General features: G+C 45.2%; 1 protein-coding gene across 2 annotated transcripts in view; it reads left to right on the top strand.

The window, feature by feature from the left end:
- Window positions 1-24299, top strand: part of BLNK (B cell linker) — a 74792-nt gene that overhangs the window by 18510 nt on the left and 31983 nt on the right. Inside the window, exons 2-5 of one of the 2 annotated variants that reach the window (XM_045854119.1) lie at window positions 5946-6011; window positions 9948-9997; window positions 19066-19106; window positions 23771-23927. In XM_045854119.1, coding sequence (XP_045710075.1) covers window positions 5946-6011; window positions 9948-9997; window positions 19066-19106; window positions 23771-23927 — 314 coding nt within the window. Of the gene's footprint in view, window positions 1-5945; window positions 6012-9947; window positions 9998-19065; window positions 19107-23770; window positions 23928-24299 lie in introns of those variants that run through there. The other variant, XM_045854120.1, reaches the window with a different exon arrangement.

The following is a 24299-nucleotide window of genomic DNA, read 5'->3' as shown; positions in this document are numbered from 1 at the left end:
TACCCGAGTGGAAATGTCCCCCCTTCATGTCCTCAGCAGGCAGCACTGAGTTGAGTTTTGTTCCTGGTCAAGCGCAGTCCCCCAGGTCTCAGAAGAGCCATCACCCTGGACGGCACCCTGGACATCACCAGCATGGGCAGGCACTTTACATCCAGCACCTGTCATTTTCACATCTCCCCTGCCCAGGTGCATTTTACTATCTTCATTTTACACATAGGAAAGTAGGGTAGTCTGCAGTTCCCACTCTAGAAAATGGTTTCAGAAGGTGGTCTGGGCTTAAAGGCCCAGGAGGAAACCTGAGATTGTCTGCTCTCTCCTGCCCCCCAGGCCTACCCCACCCTGATCCATGGCTCCCAGAAGCAAGGCCTTCAGTTCTTATTCTCAGCAGCCTTTGCTTCTCCTGGTCTCCTCAAGTCTGCTCTGGTCTTCTCTCAGGCACAGGGTCCTGGCATTTCACCACTTTCTGTCTTGCCCACCTGGGTCAGAGTTTCAGCTGGGCAAAGGCACCTCAGTTTGCAGGGGCAGGGGAGGGACAGAGAAAGATCAGAGGGCTCTCACACTGTAAATAACGATGCATGGTGCCAGGTGGGTGCTAGACTTATCAGAGTGACCGCGTCATGAGGCTGTATACCTGAAACTGATGTATGTCAACTGTAACTAAAAATAAATTTTAAATTTTAAAAAATTCTTCCCACTGTTAACCTAAAAATAAAAGTCCCTTTGAAATGAAAAAAGAAAAGACCAGTTGGCTAAGCATACAATGCCTAAGGGTGGTGCTCGCTTATAAAAATGTTCAAGTGGAAAAGGCAGATTACAAAATGTCAAGTATGAGCTTAATCGTGTGAAATTATACATGTTATACATGTGTAATAAAAAGTGGGAAAGCTTCAACTAAATGTTAATAATGGGTGAAATTGACATCTTAAAGTACGATTTCCAAATTTTGGACATCCCTACATGTAGCCACCATACAGCATCATACAAAATAGTTTCACTGCCCTACAAATCCCGTTTCACCCACTCACCCTTCCCTTCCTCCTCCCAAACTCCTGACAATCAATGATCTTTTTCCTTTCTCCATAGTTTTGCCTTTTCCAGATTCCAGTTGGAATTACACAGTATGTAGCCTTTTCAGATTGGGTTCTTTCACTTAGCATAAACTATACGTTAGTCAGAAATAAAGTTATAAAATTTAAAACCATACAACCTATGCCACCAGCCTCTACTTACCTGTGACATCAAAAAAGAAAGAAAAGAAAAAAGGTCGTGTTATCTTTTGCCATTCAAATCACAGTAGTCCCTCCCACTTTTACAGATTTCTTGCCCTTGAGATGCTGGGATTCCTGGGGGGCCGCTTACATATCCCACAGCTCCGTGGTGGCTCTTGCGCTACCTGGAAACTTAGTAGAAACAGATTCTTTGACCCCCCTACCCAATCAGAAACGTCTGGGACGTATTGAAACTCTACACTTCAATAGCCCTCCAAGTGATTCGAATGCAGTTTAGGTCTGTCAGATTCCAAAGGAAGCCACTTCTCTGCAGGCAAAAAAACCCCAAAACCTGCTAGTAACTTTCAAACGATGATTTGTCCTCTCAGTACATCAATGAGATCTAAATTTGTTGAGATTCAGGCACAGCTAGGGTCACACTACTGTAGTATGCTGTTAAATAACTAAGTCTTTTTGACACTAACTGAAAAAAAATTTTTAAAGCAACAGCCAAGAAGAGAGTACAAAATTTGATCTGGTTTATACAAGTAATAGTAATTACTTATAATGACCTGTCCACCATTTTTAAATGCTGAAATGCTAGACTGCTTAAAACTTACATATTAATATTATTTAAAGACATATTGGATAAGCTTTGTTCATTTTATTTTGCTACATGAACATGGCCGTCTCTTCACAACCTCAAAAGATTAAAACACTGTGGTTCTGTCATCCTTCTCCCGGCCATGGAAGGTTGTCTCTGGAAGGGCTAATCAAAGCGCAGCTGTCTCACGTCTGACCTGTTTTCAGCTACACTCGATTTATCACAGCGAAGCAACTGATGTTTCAACCCAGAGCAACCTCCCCTGGGACAGCCAAGCTGCATATTCCTTTGTCACTTCATATGGTATAAGTTATAGTAGAAAAAAGTACTCTGAAACGGAGCAGATGGCAGGAGAGAGCGGGGAAGCGGTGCGCCACACAGCGTGAGACCGCACGATCAAATGAGTCAAGAGGACCATCACATTGTCTTGGTTTGGGGGACGCTGTGCTTCACCGGGTAACAAGTTCGGCAGCCATAACTGAGCAGTCAGTGGACACCAGGATTTGTGTGAACAAGATGCAGAAAGGGAAGAAAACATTTCAACACAACACGTATAGTTTATGAAACATTTTAACAATTTACTATACTTATAATAAATTTAGTAAGATGATAAAAAGCAAATGCTGAGAAGCGTCAAATACCAAGTTGAACAAATGACAAAGTTAACATTAAACTCTTTGGCAACAAGTAACATGTTTATCTACACCTATAGCAAAGTCGCTTACATATCAGCCCCTGGATCCCTATTACACTGCCTGTGTCCAGCTCTTGACAAGCTTCTAACAGGATCCCTTACTCTGGCTCATTCTTCCCTTTGACCTCGTTAAGCATTAACTTAGGCTAATGACACTCCGTGCAGTTGGGCAGCTTACACCCACAGCTGACCTCTGATCTTCATTTGAAATGATGAAATTTCCTCCCATTCAATGCATTTCAACCTGTCTCTCAATCTTTTTCTCTACACCCAGACCTCCTATTTCTAATTGTCCCTCATTCCTGTATCTCAGAGGTTCTCTATAGTTCCTCAGCATATATGTGAACAAATTGCACAATATTGTAGGGTTCTGAGGCAACTCAAGGGTCCAGCTTGGAAGACCCTCTGTGTGTCTCTGATGGGCCAGGTGGTCCCATTTTCTTTCACTCCATTCTTTTCTCTGCTGCTGAGGCTGGTGCTTTGCTGAGTTCACATGTATGGGATCAATATGCCCAGCCTCCGTGACTGGGGATATCAAATGTGATCAAATTTCCTTTGCTATCCAAATTACAACTGGGCACTGACCCCTACCCACATCCCAAGTTAGGCCCCAAGGTGGGTCCCCTAGTTATGTAGATAATTCCCCAAGATGCAGCCCTAAGGATGTCCTAAAAAAGGTGTCCCTTGTCCTTCACCTCCACCCTCCAGCCTGTCCTTTCTCCATGCTCCACTCCTCCTTGCCAATGGAACACACCCCTCCCCATAGCCCCACTGAGGCCAGGCTCCAGTAACGACAGGACACTACTAAAGATTTGGGAACAATACAGAGGAATGCTCTCATTGCAAATACCTAGCCATGGCGCTGGGTATGGCTCTTCTCAGAACTGAAGCTCAGACCTATCCTCAAGTTCAGGGCCACCCCCCTCCCCCTCCCCATCTCCCCACCATTGAATATCCTTCCAGCTTGTATATGTTCTTCAGGACTCTAGCTCCTAACAGTCATTAGACCTAGAAGGAGAAAGAGCTCCCTAAAATCACAGTTTAAGTTCCCATTCCTTTTCTGAGAATCTCCTTTTTCCCCAGATGGTGAGGAGTAGAAATGTCTACCTCACCCCACTGCCTTGGTGCCCGATGGCTCCAGTAAACAACTATGGCAGAACATCAGCGTAGGTGGGTTATTTGGCCTCAAGTTATCACCTAATGGAGGATGCCAACAGGCCAGGCCAGGCCCCTGACAAGCTGTCTCTCATCCTCTAAACAGCTCCATCTGCACCGAAAAGCTTTGCAGCCTACACATTCTAAACCCTACAGAGCCAGAGAATATTCCTCCCAGATCCCCCAACCAACAGGGATTCAGAGCCCTATACTGAGCTTAATTGTGCACCATTATTCATATCACCTGACAGAAGGCCTAGCTTCCAGAATCAGAGAAATCTCCAGGTACAATGTCTGTGTACAATCTTTTCATTTTGTTAACTGAAGAACCTAATCAAATAGTTTTCTCAGAACAAAGGAAAGGCTTAACTGAGGCGAATTCAAATGTCCTACTCTTTCAAGGCAGAACTATGTGAAAAAAAATATATACAGCAAATTATTAGGAAGAATTCAAAACATGGCCCTATACTTCAACCTGGCTAACATTTTTCTCTGTGTATGTGTGCAAAACAGATAATAAAAGGGATATACTAAGGTCATGCTATGAAGGTTCAAGTAGTATAGAAAAATTTTTATTGCAAAGTAAAAGTCTCCTTTTTATAAAGTAGAAGCCCCCGCCCCCACCCCCACCCGAGCCACTCAGCCTCACTCTCCAGCTGTAAGGGCCAACAGGGGCTATAAGGACCGATGGGCTGAATCCCCTCATCTGCTCACCAGTCTGCCCTGCCACCAGGCCGTGACCACCCAGAAAAAAAGGGGCACCTTTTTCTAATTTGTGTGCAGTTGGCTTGGAAAACAACCTTTTAATGATGTTTTGAGTACCTTTCTAAAGAGTTATGTACGTAGCAGCCTGTGTGCGTGTGTATGTCCTTTTCCCCACGAAAAGGCGTGGGCTGCACACTATCCTGAACTGTCCTCCCTTCTTCTTTTCTTTCTCCTTTTAAATTTTTGTTTAACCTAATCTTTCTTGGGGATTTTTATAATTTTTTAACCTCTTAATATTTGTATGATCTAATGTTTCTTGGGGATTTTTGTACATCAGTAATACAGATTTTTTAAAATGGGTCTGTGTTACTTCATTGTGTAGTTTTATCAAAGTTTGTTTAACTACTTCCCTTTTAGTGAGTGATGGGCGTTTAGGTTGTTTCCATGCTTTTTAGGGAGGAGACAGAAAGGATTAGTATTATTACCTCTAATGCTTATATGTATATAATGTGATGTCTACATAATGGTATAGTTTTATGACTGCATTCATGAGGCAATTCCTAGCAGTGGAATTTCTATGTCAAAAGGCATAGACATTTTAAATTTTGACAGATATCAACTGTAACAGTTTACATGCCCAAGAGCGTCTGTATTCTCATACCCTCATTAACCGTGAGTATTGCCACACGTGTCAACTTCTGCCAGTCTGATAGGCAGAACACATCACATTGTTTGACTTAGATTTCTTTAACTATAACTGATGTTAAGTACCTCTTCACTGGTCTGTTGAACACGTGCTTTTCTTTTCTGTTAGCTGTATGTTCACATCCTTCGCTCATTTTCCTTTTGAATTGTTCATCTTTTTCTCCTGAGGTGTAAGATTTCTTTGTAAATAAAAAATTGCAGTTATTCTTATTATTATTAGTGGCAGATATTTTGTCCAGCATGTCAATTGTCTTTTGATTTTGTATACCTTGCTTTTTGTTCTGCAGAAATTTCAAATACCTGTGCAGTCAGACTCACTAGTCATTTTATGGATTCTCTATGTGTGCAAATTTTAAATGACAATTTTTCCAGATTCTACTTAGTAAAGTTAACAACAACAACAAAAAATGTTGGGCCTGATTTCAGCCTATCCTGCGTGCTTCAAGGTAGCCCTATCCTTGCAACATAGGAGCTTGAAGGACAGTAGGTGATAAACAGTGAGGCTTGTGATAGGATCAGAGGGCTTCGGCCTCACATGTCTCCTCAGAGCAGATGGACCTGGGGATCGGAATTCCTCTCCACAGCCACCTGAGACTGGCCCAGGCATCCAACAGATGGAGACGTGGCCCAATGACCATCTTCCTTATAGAATCACAGGATCAGTCACCTTTTCCTTTTCCTAAAGTAGCAGATGGTCTCCTTAATTAAATATAATTAATTCAACTTAAATAAACACAACATGATTCATGCTATGTGGGGTTTTATTGTAGGGTTCCCTCTCTCTATCTCTCCTGCTCTTCATGAAGGCCAGAAGACATTTTTTAAAAAATCAATCTAGTTATTGATAGTTTATGTTTAATTTTGTGTCTTACAGACAACTTCAAAAGATGGTCCATGATATTAAGAACAATGAAGGTGGAATAATGAACAAAATCAAAAAGTAAGTTAGACTTCATAGCACCGTACGAGCACTTACACAAATAACATCTCATGCCAGCCTGTGCCAGGGGAAGAGAACCTAGTTCTCTGTTACCTGAGTGAAGGGTTGAAAACTCTTTGGCATGTAGCCCATTTTTGCTCATGGCTGGAGTCCACGGCGCTCAGATCCACAATCAGGAAACATGATGAGTGAATAGGGTGGTTCTTGGGGCACTTCGCTCGCCCCCCACACTGCTCAAAATGTGAGTGATGCCATTTGGGGTACTGAGCAAATGTCAAAATGACGTTTGTTAAGGCAGGAGAATCAGCTTCCAAAACCATTTAGCTAAGGACCACGAGGACACGGTTGGAGAAATCCAGAAGAGAAGTTCCAAGAACACAGCTCTGGCTTCTTTAGGATGCAGTTCCTGTTTTCCATATTTTGACTTCTGCTTTTTCAATTATTGCCTTCAATGGTGTTTTCAGTTGGCACTTGGAGAGGGTAAACTAGAATTGTAAACCTTCCTGCACACCAAAAACTCTTAAAGCTTTCTTAAGGGAATGGAAAGTATACATTAAATTGTATCTACTTGCATTTGACACTCAAAACCTAAATCAAGAGGAAAGGGGAAATGTTATTCTGTTAAGTTTATAAGTTTTGTTTTAAAGAAAGTAATATAGATTCACTGCAGTTGGTGGGGTGGGGGAGAATCAAAGAGTTCAGAGTTGTATAAAGTCAAAATCTCCCACTCCTTCATATCCCCACTTTAACCCACTCCCCAGAAATCAACATTGTTAAGTGTGAGCTTGGTATATGTATACACTTATGTATAAACTCTATGTATAAACTTACATGCACACATACATATACTGACATAGCTATATATGTATACACTGACATAGCTATATACATACCTATACACACACACATTTTCATCATGAGAGGCATTATATTACATAAACCATTCTACCAACTTGCTTTGGTGATTTTACTTAATGCTATTCATGGACAACTTTCTTTGTTCACATGTGAAAATAAAACATGTTCCCTGTTATTTTTTTAAAGATTTTATTTATTTATTTTTTAGAGAGGGGAAGGGAGGGAGAAAGAGGAAAGAAACACCAATGTGTGGTTGTCTCTTGTATGCCCCCTACTGGGACCTGGCCTGCATCCCAGGCATGTGCCCTGACCAGGAATTGAAACAGCAACCCTTTGGCTCACAGGCTGGCACTCAACCACTGAGTCACACCAGCCAGGGACCATGTTCCCTTTTAAACAGCTGATTGATAGTCTACTATAAATGTATTATTGTTCATTTATGCAACTATATATTGTTGGACAATTTTTAAAGGGGGTAGGAGTTTAAACTGGCATAACATTTTTGGGAGCAATTTGGTAACATCAATTTAGATAAAATCAAAATTTGGGGGGGCATTTCTTTCAGTTTAACTGTCATAAATAATATTTCAATAAATATCCTCTGCAGACTTTGAGTATACCCGAAAGCTAAATTTTTGAACTGAAATTTCTTGGTGAAAGGATTTGTGCTTTTGAAGTTTTTATTAATACTAGTAAACTGCTTTCCAAAAATCTTGTACCACCAATAGTACATGAAATTACATTTCCCTGTGCCTTCAGAGCACAGTATCTTCATTCTTTTTTGGTCTTTGCTAAACTTAAATGTAAGAAATCACTTTTTGTGGTGTTTCAGACTATAAAACATAAATGAGTCATCTCAGTATGTATAAGTGATCATCATAAGAGAGTTAAAATGGTCTCCTGTTTGTGGAGCAATAGTCATCTCATAGAGGAGGAGAATTTGTCATCATGTTCTGTCCTGTGACTGGGGCAGGTGTGTGATTGCTTTCATTGATTATTTCAGAATCTCATTGAAGTGAGAGAACCCTGCCAGTCATTGTTTTAATCACTAGTGATTCTAGACGAGTCCACAGTGACCAGTTTTACAATACACCAGTTTTCTCAATAGCATGAGGCCTCTGTATAAAATGTCTACCCCATGGTCAGTCATACTAACACAGCCATGGGGCCCAAATCATTCCAGACAGTTTCTATTGTATTACACCCATTGTCCCCAAGTACACTTGACAAACCGTGTTTCTTCTCGGCTTGGAGAATATGGCTGCCATGGTCCATACCCTGGGTGAAGTCAATGCCCTTTTGGTTCTAAGTGACATGCAGCTCTTAGCTCTCACTCATAGCCAGGCAACAGGTGCCACCTCAAAGGGAGGAAGCATGGTTGAACACACTGGTTTCTTACCACAAGACCGTGACAGAGTTGTCACTGGTCCATGGCCAAATGAAAAAATAAGGACCTTGAAGTGCTGGGGTTGGTGTGCAGCTGCTGGCTGCTAAGGCCTGCGCCCCATCTGCTGTTCCTGGTCGGTGTTCAGTGACCAACAGTCCTTTCCCGAGTCTGTCCTTTATTCTGAGACAGTGACCTTCATACATTTGGGGGTAATAAAATGCCCTTTCTTTTCTTTTACAAAGTGATTACAAGAATGGGCAGTACTTGGTCTGTGCTTTTTTGAAATTGTGCTTGTCCTTGAATAGACCCAGTTTTAGGGCACCAGACCGTTTTGTCCTTGTTTTTCTTCCCTACAGCACCTTTGTTCATCTGTCTCTCTCTCTGGACCTTATCATAGGTGTAATGATTGCATCTTCCTGGCACATCCTGCTGGCTCTTTATGAGAACTCAGTGAAATAATAGAGATGAGAACCTTTGGGAAAACAAAAAGCAGAATTTCTATACAAACATAAATATTGTTATTTTCACAACATTACAATTCTGGATTATAAATCTTGTTGTTTTTTTTTTGTAATCAAACATGAATTTCTAAACTGTTTTCTCCCCCAAGAAATGAAATATGTTTTGTATACAATGATTACCTTATATGCTGCTTCTAAAGGATGTGATATTTTAGCAAATAAAGTATAGCAGATATAGGTTTTATTTATATATTTAAAAAATTGTTAAGATTTTATTTATTTATTTTTAGAGAGGGAATGGGAGAGAGAAGGAGAGGGAGAGAAACATCAATGTGTGGTTGCCACAACCCAGGCATGTGCCCTGACTGAGAATTGAACTGGCAACCCTTTGGTTTGCAGGCTGGTGCTCAGTCCACTGAGCCACACCAGCCAGGGCTATATATTTAAATTTTTTAATGAAGTAAATTATTCTTAAATAAAATGGGTAACTATTATTAAAAATAATAACTTACTATATACCTTACCCATTTCAAATAATGGAAGGGAAGATGTTGCCTAACTTACAAAAAGCCTAAAAATTGGGATACATTTTTAAAATGTAATTTTAATTTTCTTCTTTTAATGAGTGGTGAAGGATTGTGAATATTCAGAACATTTTATTTGTATATAAAGATACAACAGTAGTTTTGAAAGTGCTTAAAACAGTTTAACTTCTAAATGAGCAAAATTTCACAGTCCCAACCTAGAGATACTCACTGCTCACTTATTTGTCAGGTTTAATGGCACAAAAATAATTTCAGTCCAACCTATAACCAAAGTGCTCATTACAACTAATTTTTCTACTTAACACATTTATTAAATTATTTATTAGAATAGACTACATCTTCCCTTACCTTCCTATCAATAAATCAGCATTTATCATTTGTCCTCCTTGAACCTCTGGGCTCAGTGTTCACTAGTACTCTGGCTTCGTGAAGCCCTTTCTCCACTTGGCTTCGCCTTCGCCAAGTCTCAGCGACACTGTGCCTTGGGGAGGGGGGAGAGGGAGGAAACCTCTGATCAATGGCTTCACTACATTTTCAATATATTTAGTCTTTCAGTGCGATGGGTCTGAAAGAGGCCATTATTCTATGAGTTCTCCATCCCTTGTCTCTATATCTGCTTATACTCTGAGCCTTGCCAACCGCCGTCCCACCCACTGACTGTTTGTCTGATGGTTGTTACCTACAGGCTGAAAGTCAAAGCGCCTCCGAGTGTTCCTCGAAGGGACTATGCCTCTGGTAAGAGTATTTCTAATACTTGGATTCTTGACTAATTCAACATTTGTATTTGCCTCTTGAAAAGGGAACTGTGTTCTACTTATATGAAAACAAAAGGTGCCCATCCTAATTTTAAGAATGACCAAATCCCATCCATCCATCCACCCATTTACTTATCAAACATTCTTACACATCTTCATGTGCTGGGCACATGCAAGGCCTCGGGGAGAAATACAGCGCTAAACGAGATAGATATAGCCCCACACGTATATCATGTATAGACCCGAAGGGGAGATATGTGTTAAAAGCCATTACAGTTTGGTGTGATAGGGAAACACAATGCTCTACAGCAGTATCTAATCTAATCTGAAGTGGGGGATGTAGGGAAAGTGGGTAAGGGACGGCTCCTGGACAAAGGACTGTTGGAATGGACGCCTGAAAGGGTGGGCTGGGGGGAGTGTGGGAACAAGTGATTGATGGCGCACAGTCACCCAGTCCTCTCCAAACTGAGGAACAAATGGTGTTGAGGTTGCCCTACAACACCATTCCAGCTAGGATCGACTTTGTCAGGGAAGACTAGTTAGTCTTGAAATTGGTAGTTTTTATGGCAGTGATGAGCAAAGTAAATTCTCCAACATACTTTCACTTTCTCAAACAGATACCTTGGAAGGACAGGTTGAAAAATGTGTTTCTAATAGCTTAAAGATAAATATTTCTTGGACACGGACAGATCCATACAGGCCTCAGCTTAAAAAAAATACCAAATTAAAATCTTCGTTCTTCCCTCCAAATTCTAAAAAAACAAAACAAAACAGGCTATACCTGTTAAGTACCCAAGGTTTGACAGAAAAATTATGAAATCACGGAGTCTCAGGTTTGAAAGGAGCCCCAGAGGTCATATAGCCTAACATCCAATACAATGCTCAGACCTACCCCGCCACCATGTACCACAAACAAGGCCCACTCTCCACCTGGACATCTCCTGTGTTGACCTCCCAAACCAGTCAGGTCCAGTTGGGGACGGGCAGCCCTGGAGGAGTATATTTGTGATCCATTTCCTTGTGGTTTCCACAGTCTGTCCTGATGGACACATGGTACAAGTCTTAAATATTAAATAAAGTAGAAACAGTTATTCAGTGTAACTTCAAGGATAGAATTAAAAAGTCAGGTCATTTGGATGTTTTCTTCTCTCGAATAAACATCTCCTGGTGCTTCAGCTGTTCTGCATGTTCTGTGCTTCCCTCAGCCAATACTGCACAAGTGTGTCCTGTGTGATGCTCACTGGGCTAGGTACGAAGTCGGGAACAAAACATAGTCCCTGGCCTTAAGGTGCTCAATGACTAGTTCAGAGTCAGGTAATAAATTAGAATCCCAACAGGTAAATATAAATGACCAAACGTGGTCCCTGATATGAAGGAAAATGGCAGGTGCAGTGACAAGGAATCCTTGTGGTATGGGAGAACAATTTACGTAGTCTGGGAGGTTTTGCTAAGGAGGTGACATTTTAATTTAAGTCCTGGGTGATGAACAGAAACATTGTCATTTTGTAGATGAACCAACAGCATTTGGAGATGCTGGACACCAGTGTTAGGAGCTCAGGGGCAATTCTCAGAAACTTAAGTAGACTGATATATCCAATTTCAGCATGGACGACTCCTGGTGACCCCCATATTCAACCGTCTTCTTGCTCATTCCCTTGCCCAGGCTCCTTCTTTTCTTGTATTTTTAACTTGGGCAAAAGACAGGTGGTATTCATCATTTATACATCCTTTTGCCCAGCCCCACACACCAGGGATCATCATTGATTCCTCCTCTTTCTTCTCCCTCTGCAAAAAAATTTGATCTCTAAATCTTATTAATTCTAGCTTTTAGGTGTCTCTCAAATATGTCTGTCCCCCTCCATTCACAAAGCTACAGATCCGACCCCTGTCATCAGACTGCTTGTCTGTATAAAGCCTCTGAGAAGTCCCCTTAATTCCTAATCCCACGTGGTCCTTTCACCTTCCACCAGAGAGCTGTTCTAAAATACCTTTGTTTAAATATTCTCATGGCTTTACATCATCATCAACAGGAGAAACAGCAAATAACTGAGCCTGCATACAAGGTCCTTCAATGTCCAACCCCAAGGCTGTGTAACTCCGGCCAATGCACTCTCTTCTCCTTGTCTGTCATACGACATATCGCACAGGGACTGAACTAGAAGTGCTGTCGGGTTCCCACCACTGCTAATACCTGAACCACGGAACCACAAATCTTTGCAGCCCAGGGCCCAATGATAAAGCAAGCTTCTCCTAACCTTCCTGGCTTTAGGGAGTTGCATCTTCCACTTTGCACTTAATCTGTCTTGGGTCTCAGCTGGGTCTTCTGAGCCTCTGTCACTCAAAGTGCAATCCTTAGTGTGCAGCCCCAGTATTACCTGGGAGCAAGTTAGAAATGCAGAATCTCTGTCCCACCTAAAACTAAGGGATCAGAAGTTTGCATTTTAACCCCAGGGGATTTGAATGTATATTAAATTTAAGAAACCGTGCTATAAACCACCAACTGTGTCCTTCCTGCTGCTCCTGAACTGAAAGACAAATCCGTTGAAGGATCTCAGAAATTCATCCTATTTCTTCACCAAACCAGTAGGGCCTTGCCTACTCTCCTCTGCTCTGAAACCCAGCACCCAGAAAAGGTCGTTTTGGCAAAACCACCATCACCACCTGCAGTTAGTACCTACCTTGCTATCCCCCCCCAAACCCCAACCCATGTCCTAGAAGCATTTCCAGCTGCTTCCTCTGAGCCTTGGGGACCCTGAGCAGTTGAAAGCTCAGGGCCTCAGCAACCAGCCCTGACAGCTCCTCCTGAACCCAGAGAGTCTTCAGGGTCCTGGAAGGTGCTAGTCCTTGGAGACTGTAGCCCACCAGACCTCCAGAGCCCCAGAGGACAATCAGGCACTCCCTAGATGCCTGTGTAGACTTGAAACAGCCCCATCTGTCTCCCCCAGGTGCTGGACTTATAACCTTCTTCCAGTCCCAGAAGCACATGACTTCCCCACCCTCTAGCCAGGAAAGTGTGCTGACCTTGGCGATGCTGACCTTCCAAAGGCAGAGAATGGAAAGGACCACCGCCCCCTAGCTGTCAGTAGGAGAGTCCCCACAGTCCCCGCTCTCCTTTAGAGAATAGCACAAAGCCTGTGAATTGGACAAACAATGGAGGCCTGAATTACCTACAGATGCAGATCAGGCCAGGAAGGAGCTGGTTGCTTTCAGTTCAGGCCTGGCAACCACTGCCTGCAGGGACCTCACGGCCCACTGAGCAGAATGCATTACGCCCAAGCAACTGATATTTGGGAAGGAGAGATATTCAAAATGTGCTGTATTTACTCTGTTCTGGGTGTTAACCTAAGTTCCTTACAGACATTAGCTCCTTTACTCTCCCATTAGCACCATCATACAGAAATGACTACCTCGGCTGCCCAGGTGAAGAAAATGCATTTCAGTAACATGTAGCCACCACAGGAAGCCCACCCCAGGCTCTCAATACAGGGTTCCTCCTTGACCCAAGTTAAGATGGTTACACTTTTCTGGGGAATTTCTTACTATCCAGAAGGTCCAGAGCCTCTTACATTAACACCAGAACCTGCTTTCCAATTCCTGGAAACTTTCATGGTTGAACAGCTCCCTGTACTTTAAAGTCCGAGGTGTGGCTCGGGAGGCAGGGGTGGGGAGACCAGTTGTGGTGACCCCAAAGTCTGCTGGGGCCATTGCAGAAGCCCCACCGGTCACCGCGCAAAGCCCAGAGAGGTCAGAACTGAATAAGGCCTCTCTCCTTGTGTGCCTGGGCTCTGCTATCCAGGGGCTGCTGGGATGTCCCCAGGAGGTCCACCTTCCCCTCCAACAACCGATGTCCTGCAGGGACGAGCGCAGAGCAACCACAGGGGTGGGGCAGGGGAAGTCACCTGGGCAGGGGATCTTGGGTAAATGATCACCACAGAATAACTCTTTGTCCACAAAAGAAGTGAAAAGTAACCCTGCTTTTGCCCCTACCCTGGTGTCCCTAGTGAAGCCAGCATCCACCTGGCTCTCCATCTCCTCACTAATACTCTAACTAGTGGCACCAGCACAGTTCATGGGGGGCGAGCTGGATGCACAGCAGGCTTGCCTCATGGGACTGAGAATGGAGGAATTAAGCTTGGACTGAAAGCCTAGAAAGTCCTGAAGGTCACTGCTTCCAAGCTTCTCATGTTAGGGATAACTGGAGACCAGAGGGGCAAAGTGACTACCCAAAATCACACAGCCAGGTGATGGCTAAGCCAGGACTATGTCCCCCACTTATGCACACCACCCCCTGTTAATAGGGCCCTGGGAAGGAATGAACCAACATACCAATAAAGGGAATTTTTAGGATGTATTTAGGCTCAATCACCTCTCCTAGCCAGGCCGGATCTGGGCCTTGGCCTCAGCTCCTCACACTTAGTCACATTCCGTTTTCTTCTCAGGGTGGACCTAGTGACACTGCCCCCTCACGGCCTCCCCTGCAGCCTGTTTTCTGTTCTTTCCCTGAATCTGTCCCCACCACCACACCTGGTCCACCTGCCTTCCTTCTTTCCTCCCCGCATCCCACTGCAGTCTTCCCGCCAGTCCCTACATCCCCCCACCAACTCTTCAGGAGGAGAAACGGGAGGGCCCAGTGGCCCAGAGCACAGTCAGAGTGGAATCAGAGCCACAGCTGAGGCTGTGTGTCAGACACGCAGCTGTGGGTACGCCCCTCAAAGCCCATGGCTGGGATGCCACCAGCACTGCCCCATGGTCCTTGGTGCTGCTGATGACCCAGAACCAAAATGCTGATTTCATCCCCTCCCTTCACCACGTCCACCAAGATCACTGTTCAGAGCCCTTCGCTGTCCTTCCAGCCATCCCTTCCCCTCCCTGGTCTGGCTCAGCCTTTGTCTCTTCATGGCTGAGTTATTCAAGTACCATCCTTGTCAGCGCCCCCATCTCCAGCTTGTCACTGGGACCACAGTGTCCACTGTGGCTGGACCATCCCCTTGGCTGGCAATGAACCCTGCTTTGTTTTCCCTCTGGGCATATTCTCCCGTGACTCTCCAGTGCAGATCGTTCATTCTGTGCACGTCTGTGCCTTACAGATGCGCCCTTCCACCCTCAGCCCAGCTCTGTTTCTGGGGCTGACACACAAGCCCTCCTTCATCTCCGTTCTCTCACTCAAGCCCCGCTGGTCCTTCAGGGCCCAGTTCAATTCCATCTTTGACACAGAGTCTCATGCAGCCTCCCAGCCCTCTCTGAGTGTACCCTTCTCAAGCTTACCCAGCACCTGGCCGTGTTTCCAGCTGCCAGGACACTTTTTAGGAAATTTTACATTGCCCTGGAGTGTCTAACACACAGTTGTTCTCCTAGACTTTAGGTCTTTTGTTACTATTTACAGGGTGGCTTAGTGAGAAGACCTTGAACTTTAGGGTCCTTCTGGCCTGAGGTGGAACCCTGGCTTTGTCCATTAAGCACTGTGTGAACCAAGAAAAGTTTTGTAACTTCCCCAGGCCTCAGATCCCTGATCTAGAGATAAGACTACCTATCCCTCAGCTTACTGTGAGAATCAAGGAGAAAGTCAATCAATAGTAATAACTATCATTCACTGGGCCCTCACTCTGCCAGGTACTCGTCTAAGTGCTTTCCATGTGTAATTTCATTTTCATTCTCTCAAAACCCTAGAATGTAGGTATTACTATTAACGTCCATGTTAGTGATGAGAAAACTGAGGCCCAGAGGTTAAGCAGTTTGCCTAAGGTCACACTGCTAGCAAATGGCAGAACCGGGATTTTAAGCAAGACAGCCTGACCCCATGTGTCTTGGCCTGGAGCAGATGCTGAGAGGGGAGCTGCTGTTGTCACATGTCTCATACTGCCAGGTGCTGTGTCCACAGGCTTGGGGGGCCACGTGAATCCCAAAGCCTCAGCCAGGCAAGGGGAGGAGTCCCTCTACTGTGTGGCATGACATTATGACACAGTCAGTGCAGCATAAGCCCCCAAACAGGTACATGACACAATAGGAAAGGCTCTCCCCAACAAGGAGGCCCACCCATCACCTTAGCTTCCTGGCAGGAGCAGGAAATCCCACACTCAAATTACACCACCCAGCCCATATTAAACTTGAATTTACCCTCCTGAAAATTTCACACACTACACTTGAGGCTTCCTTGGATGTATGTCTTTGTGGTTGCCATATGCATAGCTGCCATTAGAGTGAAATAGAATTGGTAGTGTTTTCAGAGTTTATTGAGAATTGTCAATACCTAAGGTAACAATAAGTAACATTAATACAGCATTTATTCTGTGCCAGGCCTTGCAAAGCACTTCACATGTGTTACATTACTTGACTGTATAAAAACATGAGGCTTTCACTATTCTTATCGTTGTTTCACAGGTGAGGCAATTGAACTTTAAACAATTAAAGTACTGGTCCACTGCCACACAGGTAGCAAACACCAGAGCCAGGACTGGAACCCAGGGAGCCTGGTTCTAAGACCACCACCTGCACCCTGTGGGGGGCTCCCTGAGAGGCTGGAACACCACCCACTACTTTAGATCTAGCACTCTGGCTTATCACACCTTTCAGCCTGGGCAATGGCCTGCAAGGTTGTGACTATATCAGTATGATGCTGTGAGTTCCTTCTGGAACCAAAAGAGGGGTGTAGCTGGGAGGTGGGGAGCACCACCAAATAGCCTCTACCACAAGACACTTTGGTCTCTACTGCCTCAGTGTGCCTCAATGCCTGGACTGGGCCATTACTGCTCCTCCTCGGTTTTGCCTGAATGCTCAAGGAGGGCCAGGTGGTTCACATGAGATTCAGCTGCAGGAGCCAACAGATAACCAGCCCTTCAATCCAGCTCCCACACTAGCTAGCCATGTGCCCTCAGACAGACTTTAGACGCAGTTTCCCTGACTGCAAAACAAATCATAATAGCACCTACCACCTAGTGGCATAGGGCAGGACGAAGTAGATGTGGCATCGAGGTGCCAGCAGCATCTAAGAGGGTCTAGAGGAAGAAGTGATAGGTTGTGACCAGAGAGACTGGGGAAGGCGTTATGGAGGAGGGAAGATGGGTATTTCTGTGGAAGGAGGAAGATGGGTATTTCTGTGGAAGGAGGAAGATGAGTATTTCTGTGGAAGGAGGAAGAGCATGAGCAGAGCTGAGAGCGCTCTGCTCTGAACTAGGCATAAGCCCAAGTGCAGGACGGGAGGAACAAGCTGTTGGCATCACTGGAAGTGAACATGGAAAACGGCTGCGAGAGAATTCAGTGGAGGGACCGCAGGCGGAGGCATTTGAATGTGCTGCTAGGGAGTCTTGACTCTGTTCCAGAGGGAGCCCCTGATAATCCCTGAGGAAAGGAAGAGCATGATCCAACCTCTAAGGAAATTACTAGAAACAGTAGGAAGGACAATTGTAGAGGAAAGGTAACAGGGACAGGAAAACTAGTTAAGTGGCTACTGTGAGTACATTCACCAGTAATTGATCCCAAAGTGGACCCTGACTCACTGAGAAAAGGTTTGGCAAATACACTTGACCAAGGAAGGCCAGTGTGTTTTATAAAGGTATTTTATAAAGGTTTCTATTTTAAAGGTTGAAACGAAAACATTTTGTCGCCTTAAGTGTGGATTTGCTATTATCCCCAACCTTATGTGCCAGGTATTGGCTTAATGGGAAGAGGATTTATCACCCATTCTTCTTGGCAAACCCCAGTGGTTGCAGTACACTATAACTTGGTATAAGTCAACCCAAAGAATAGCTTAATAAGAGTGATTTTTCCGTTAATGTCCAAGTTGACCCATTATTTCGCTTGTTTGTAGAAGCTCCTTCTTAGCACCTATCATGTTTTTTCCCACGAGAGGGTGCCATTCCCTAAACTTTGGCCATTCTGGTCCAAAGACCTTCCTGCACGGTTTGACCTCCTCAATCCCTTTCCTTGTGCCTCTGTGGACTCCACCTAGAGCTGGAGTCAGTGGTCAGCTAGGGCAGAGGATAGGAATGGCTACAAAAGGCTCTGCTGAGGTTCTGGGGGATTCAGGGACCACCCACAGGGCCTTCTAGCCATGGCTGCTGAGTAGGATGGGGCCACTCTGCCATCTGGACCTACGTCTAGCTGATAGCCTACCTAAAAGAGTAAATTGCATTTAACCTCTAAGTTCAGTTTATGCTAAGCTTCTTATACTCCAAATGTGTTTAGGAGGAAAAAAAGGGTCAAATATTTCTCTTGGTTGTCATAATTCCGACCTATTTTATTCTTTAAGATCAAAAACTATGTAAGACCTGTCACATCCATGCTTATACTCCTGTGGAGCCCGGGATGGCACTCAGACTCAGCGAGGCAGCGTGGTATGGGGTGCAGAGCGTGCACTTGGAAGTCAGCCTGCAGGGTTCAGCTCCGGGCTCGACTTGGGCAAGTGACTTATTTTCTGTAGGCCTCACTTTCCTCACTAGTTTTTTTTTAAGAGAGCTCAATGACTTCAACTCTCTAACAACATCACCCGGCATGTAGTAAAGCACTGGATACAGATTTTCTCAATAAAATGTCAAAGTTAGAGCAAGAGAGAATCTTAGAAGTTATCTCCTCATTTTATAAATCTGGAAACTGAGGCCCAAGGATGTTAGTTGTTCCTGCCCACTCTCCAGCGGGTTGGGAACAGAGCCTGCGTGAGAGCTCAGGTCTATCTCACTCTGCCGAGTGCCCTTCCTACTACAGCATCCACATATGGATTCAAAGAAATCCTTGGAAACAATACAATATGGATTGCAGGTTGCTACTGGGTTATTCTAAGGTTCCCAGATTGTCTCTTGACAAAGACAGACGTGGGTCAGATGCACTATTTCTCTGCCCCAGTGGGACTTCTCTATGGGGTTTAAGAAGCTGACTTTAAAAAAAAAGGATTTGAAAGTGAATGAACATCAGATGACTCTAAGACATTCAAGGTCAAGTAAAGGGCACCAGCAAGCCCACGGGCAACGTGTGTAGGTGCGAGGTGCTTGTGGACAGCGAGGAGGTGGCCAGCTGAGATTTACGTTTGTGCATTCTGCTTCCTACACGCCATTTCAGAGAGCCCTGCCGACGAAGAAGAGCAGTGGTCGGACGACTTTGTAAGTATTTGCTCCTGGGGCTTGGAGGCATCATTTCCACCAGGGCCCGTGGGAGGCTTTTTTAAGGGTTTGTTTCTGAATCACATGCTGGTGGCCGGCTGTGGCTCACAGAAGAGAGACAGCTGGGCTCAAAGGGCCACGTACAGACAAAGCAGCAAAAACCTCACACTGACTGACTTGAGCTAGCATCTTGCTAGGCTAAGAGCTTTATATGCATCAGCTCTCCTACTCCTCACTGCAGCCCTCGGAGCAGGCCTTCTTAGCCCTGTTTCCTGTGAGTATTCAGAGTCCTCACCAGCACGGCCAAAACAGATGTTAAAATGTTTAAATATTTCCATGTCAGTTCAAATGCCTCCCTCCTGAATTCCCTAGTGCCCAGCCCCTCCTGGCCCCTACACAGGAGCTCTAAATAAACCAACAACCAAAGAGTAAAGGCCTGGCACACCAGGGGGCCTCAGGACATTTTTTTTTCTATTTAAAATGAAAATTTTACTGAATTTTCTTTTACATGGCTTAACATTACTGCCATATGTTATTCTCCCCATGCGTTACTATTTATTTTATTTTATTTTAATCATTGTTCAAGTACAGTTTTCTGCCTTTTACTCCCATTCCAGCCCGCCCACCCATCCCTTCCCACTTCCCTCCCATTACCACCCTCCCCCTAGTTTTTGTCCATCTGTGTCCTTTAAATTTATTCTTTAGTCCCAAAGTTAAAGATTTTGAATATCGGCCCTACCCATCTGACAGGTGAAGAAACCAAGCCCTGGAGAGTGTAACTGGCAGCTCCAAAATTCACTCTCAGGCTGTCAGACCCGAGCCCCAGGCTTTTAAACCCCCCAGGTGCTTGCTGTGACCAAGCCGACCTCAGCAGAGCATCGGCAGCCACAGAGTGGGAGAGAGGAGCCTGGACATGATGACTCTGGCAGGGGTGGGGGTATGTCAGAATTAACCATAAACCTCTTCAAGGTGTCTTCACAACCCACAAAACCCCAGCTGCCACTTTTCTCTTAGACTGAGTCTGACAGGGACAAGATATCCTAAACACTTTTCTTCACAACAATTATTCCTCACATATCAAAGTCATGCAGAGTAGTAGCCTGCTCCAATCTGTGAATTTTATATCTGGAAATGGATGGAATAGGGTCTCCACACAACAACACACCATACAAGAAAGCTAAAGCTGAGAGAATGAAAATGACTCACCCACCGTCACTCAGTCACGCAGAGGCCCAAGATAAGAACCTGGGACTCCTGTCCAGTACCTAGAATTGAGCCTGAGCTCTGCTGTGTATACCACCTGGAGTTCACTCAGAGTACTAGGAGACAGGAGTTCCGTTCTTTTCAACTGCAGAGAAAAGGTTTTTTTTTTAAAGAGGGGATGAGATAGCTTCTTTACAAGTCACTTGGGCACGGTGTTACTCCCAGAGCCCCACAACCCCTGAGCCCTCAGAGGCACTGCACCTGCGCCCCCTGCTGGCCGCACATAAGGAGCCACGTCTTAGGTAAAGTTAAGAAGCTGGTCCTCATCCTGAGCGAAGCCAAGAAAATTTAGCTTGCTAGCTGGATAAAAAGACCACACAGCGTGGACTTAGGGCATACAAAAACAAACAAACAAACAAACAAACAAACAAACAAAAGAAAACCCTGGAGAGGAGGAAATGACTTTTGTCCCAAAGTCAAACAACCAAAGTCAAGGTGCCAGCTATAATAAGGACTGACAAAACATTCACTCATAGTTATTTTTACCTCATTGGTTGCCCATTGCACATAGAATGAAATCCGGACTCGTTGCTCACACCTCCAGGAGCAATGAAATCTGGCCCCTGTGCACTTGTCCGGGCCCTAACCCCTTTCTGCAGGGCCTTGCTCATGACAGCCCAGTCCCACCGGCCTGCCTGCGGTTCCTCCAACATGCCAAGCTCCTGCCTGCCGCAGCCATTTCAGACCCATGCTCCTTGGGCAGGAACATGAGAAGGCAAAAGAGGAGACACCAAAGAGCCTTCTCCCATTCTTCCGCAGTCATTCAGCTCCTTCTTGTCCTTCAGGCTTGGTTTCAGTGTCTCCTTCTCAAGAAGGCCTTTCAGGTACCCCCATCCAAGTAGACTCCCGCCTCCCGCTGCTGTCTGTCTCAGGACCCTGAATGTGGTAGCTTTTTTATCTGTCTGATGATCTACTTGTTATTTATTATTCACTCTTTGTGTGTCATTGGGTGCCCTTGCCAGAGTATAATTTCTATGAGGGCAGGGACCGTGCTCAGAATCAAGCATGATGCCTGGCACATGGTAGGCATTCAGTCATTGATAACTGATTAAATGAACAAATGGGCAATTTAAAATGTTGTCTTATTACGCATTCTTTTCTTCAAAGTTTCCATCAAATTGTCCGCATATTGCACTTGTTAAGTGTTGAATAAATGATAGAATTTTGTTTGCCAGGGTTTAGAATAATTTGGGAGAAGGGGAGTTTTTTTAAGCTCTCAGAAGTTTGAACACATTCCTTTTTTTTATTCTCTTGATTAAAGAGGCATTCAATGCATTCCCCTGTGTTTAAAGCAGGAGGGGCTCACGGTGTGTGTCCCACAGAAAAGATTTTCCAGATGAAGGGTCAGGCCAGCACTTCCCCCGAGAGCCCATTCCTTCCTCCTCAGTCCCTTCGGAGCCCAGGGCAGCAGCTCAGCTTATTCGCGCATCCACAGCTGTGTAGTGGGCACCGACCTCTAACAGGTCCCATGCTGGGTCCTGGATATGCAGTCTCCGTGCTGTCCTCATGCGGGTCTCCATCTGGTAGGCAGCCCAGCGTCAGAGGAACAACTGACACACAGTCTTTCTTCCTCTACTTCTCTGCCACCTCTGCCAAAGTGGTCCTCTCGTTCAAGCTGCCAGCATGCTGGGCTGCAAGGACCCCAGTGTCCCCCCCAGGATACACACTGCTCCTCAGCCTCCAGGTGATCGAGTCTCAGAAGTCCCATCCCTGCTCTGTGAAAACTGAGAGAAAGTGGAATGCCCAAACCGTCTCCCATCAGGTGCCTGCGTCTGGGTGCCTACTGATTCTCTCACTTTCCAGATGTTCATTAAAGTAACTGCTTCTCAGCACTTGTACTGATGTCTCCCTGAGAAGCCACCCCAGCTGTGACTGGGTCCTTGGCCTGTATGAAGAGGGTGCCAGCCACCTCATGCTGGACTAGATTAGCTTTGGGAAGCCAGGCTCTTGCCCTTTAAGCCTCCCCACTACCAGCCCGACCCCCTTTCTCTCCCACTTCACATCCTAGACCTCCTGCCTGAGAACACTTCTCCAGAGCACAGATTGCAGACAAATTACTCAACACTCGTGCCTCAGTTTTCTCAACAATAAAATGGGATGTTTTTTAAAGTATCTCATGATTGTGGTGAGGAATAAATGAGGTATGCAGCACATAGAAATGTCAGTTATAAGAATAATATTATTACTATCATTATTCTCTTCAGGCCAAATTCATATTCATGTTCAGGAAGGACTATTGAGGCCATCTGCTATTGCTGAGATTGGGGTTTAGGAAAATGCCCCTCCTGGAATTTTCTTACCTCACGCCACCCACCTTCTCTCCCACTCTAGGACAAGGACAGGCCATTCCCTTTGCAGCCTCCTTTCCCCTTCCTTCTCCCACTCTTCACTCTACTCCTCTCCCATTTCCCTACAGACTGAGGAGGAAAGCACAGACCTCACTCTCGTGTTAATTCACTAATTCACTCCAACACACTGAGCTCCTGCCAGGTGCTGGCCCTGTTGCAGGCCCTGAGGACAGAGCAGGAAGGAAACACTACACCTGCATCACGTACACCTGCATCAGCATTATAGTAAAGCAGACAGGCCAAAGGGCAGGAGCATCATCCATTCGCTGGGAAGTCACATATGGATCGTGCATTGGGTCAGGCAGGGTGGTGTGGGGGGCAGTGGACACAGAGGTCAGAGGACCTTTTCACTCTTGAACCAGATATTTCTTGAACTAAATACACTCGTATGTATGCATGCTACATACATAAACTATCTCCAAACAAAATGCACAAGACGCTAGTAATTCTGTTTGCCTCTGGGGAGAGGAACTGAGTGGCTGGGAAGGAGACTTCATTACAGCCTTCTGAACTGTTTGATGTGTTTTTCAATATTAACTTAAATAAAATTTATATTTAATAAGAGAAAGAGAGTGGACTTTGAGTCCATTTGAAGCCTAGCCCCTCTGGTTTACCAGCTCTGTTTTTTTTGTTGTTGTTGTTTTGTTTTCTTAACTTCATCTCCTCAAAGATATTTATGTATTCCTGTGTGTCCCCTTCCCCTCTCCTTATTGAACTTAGGTTTTCCTCAACTGTCAGCATTCACAATAAGTAAAACCTATCATTACTCTATTTTTCTGTCTTCTTAAAATATATTTCCTCTCCAACTGTTCTTTGCCCACATAGAGTTTCAGCCACCCTGCGGGTTAAAGGGTCCACCTGTCCACCCCCGCCACTGCCGCTGCTTCCACCCCTCCATGACCACTGTGGGCTGCCTACGCTTGGTGGGCCAGCCTGTCCAAGCCTTGCTTCCTCCTCCCCACACTGGGGAGCAGCTCCAGCCGCCTAAGGTGGGAGCTGTCCTGACGACTAAGTAGGCCAGGCACTGAGCATGCTGTCATTCTGCACTTGCAGGACAGCGATTATGAAAACCCAGACGAGCACTCAGACTCGGAGATGTACGTGCTGCCCGCCGAGGAGACAGGGGATGACAGTTATGAGCCACCACCTGTCGAGCAGGAGACAAGGACAGTTCACCCAGCCCTGCCCTTCGCCAGGGGCGAGTACGTAGGTGAGGCCACGCCTTCGGTCCCTGGGTGCTCAGTGGGGATGTGGGGGAGGGGAAGGGGATCAAGCTGAGGTGGGGGCAGGGGGGGAATCTCCCATTGGCATCTCCATCAAGAGGGTCATCTGGTCGCTCACAGGTAATGGCACCCCAGGTGGCAAACTTGCCCATTTGAGGGGGAAAGTATCCTTCCTGAATCAGGAATAGTGGAAACAGGCAAAAGACAAACGAGCACACCCTGATGGCTGCTCCCAACTCCCGACAGTCTGAGAAATCAACCCCAAGATTAGTCTCTACTTCTCTTCTGGCTTCCTGTGTACAAGGTTCTGAATTTTCTCTTGAGACATTGACACAGAAGGAAGATGACCACCAAGGAAC

This window comes from Phyllostomus hastatus, unplaced genomic scaffold (assembly GCF_019186645.2).
Source record: "Phyllostomus hastatus isolate PE091 unplaced genomic scaffold, TTU_PhHast_1.1 phas_scaffold_1066, whole genome shotgun sequence".
NCBI lineage: Eukaryota > Metazoa > Chordata > Mammalia > Chiroptera > Phyllostomidae > Phyllostomus > Phyllostomus hastatus.
The sequence above is the reverse complement of the archived record's forward strand: the minus strand, read 5'-3'. Positions and strand labels throughout refer to the sequence as shown.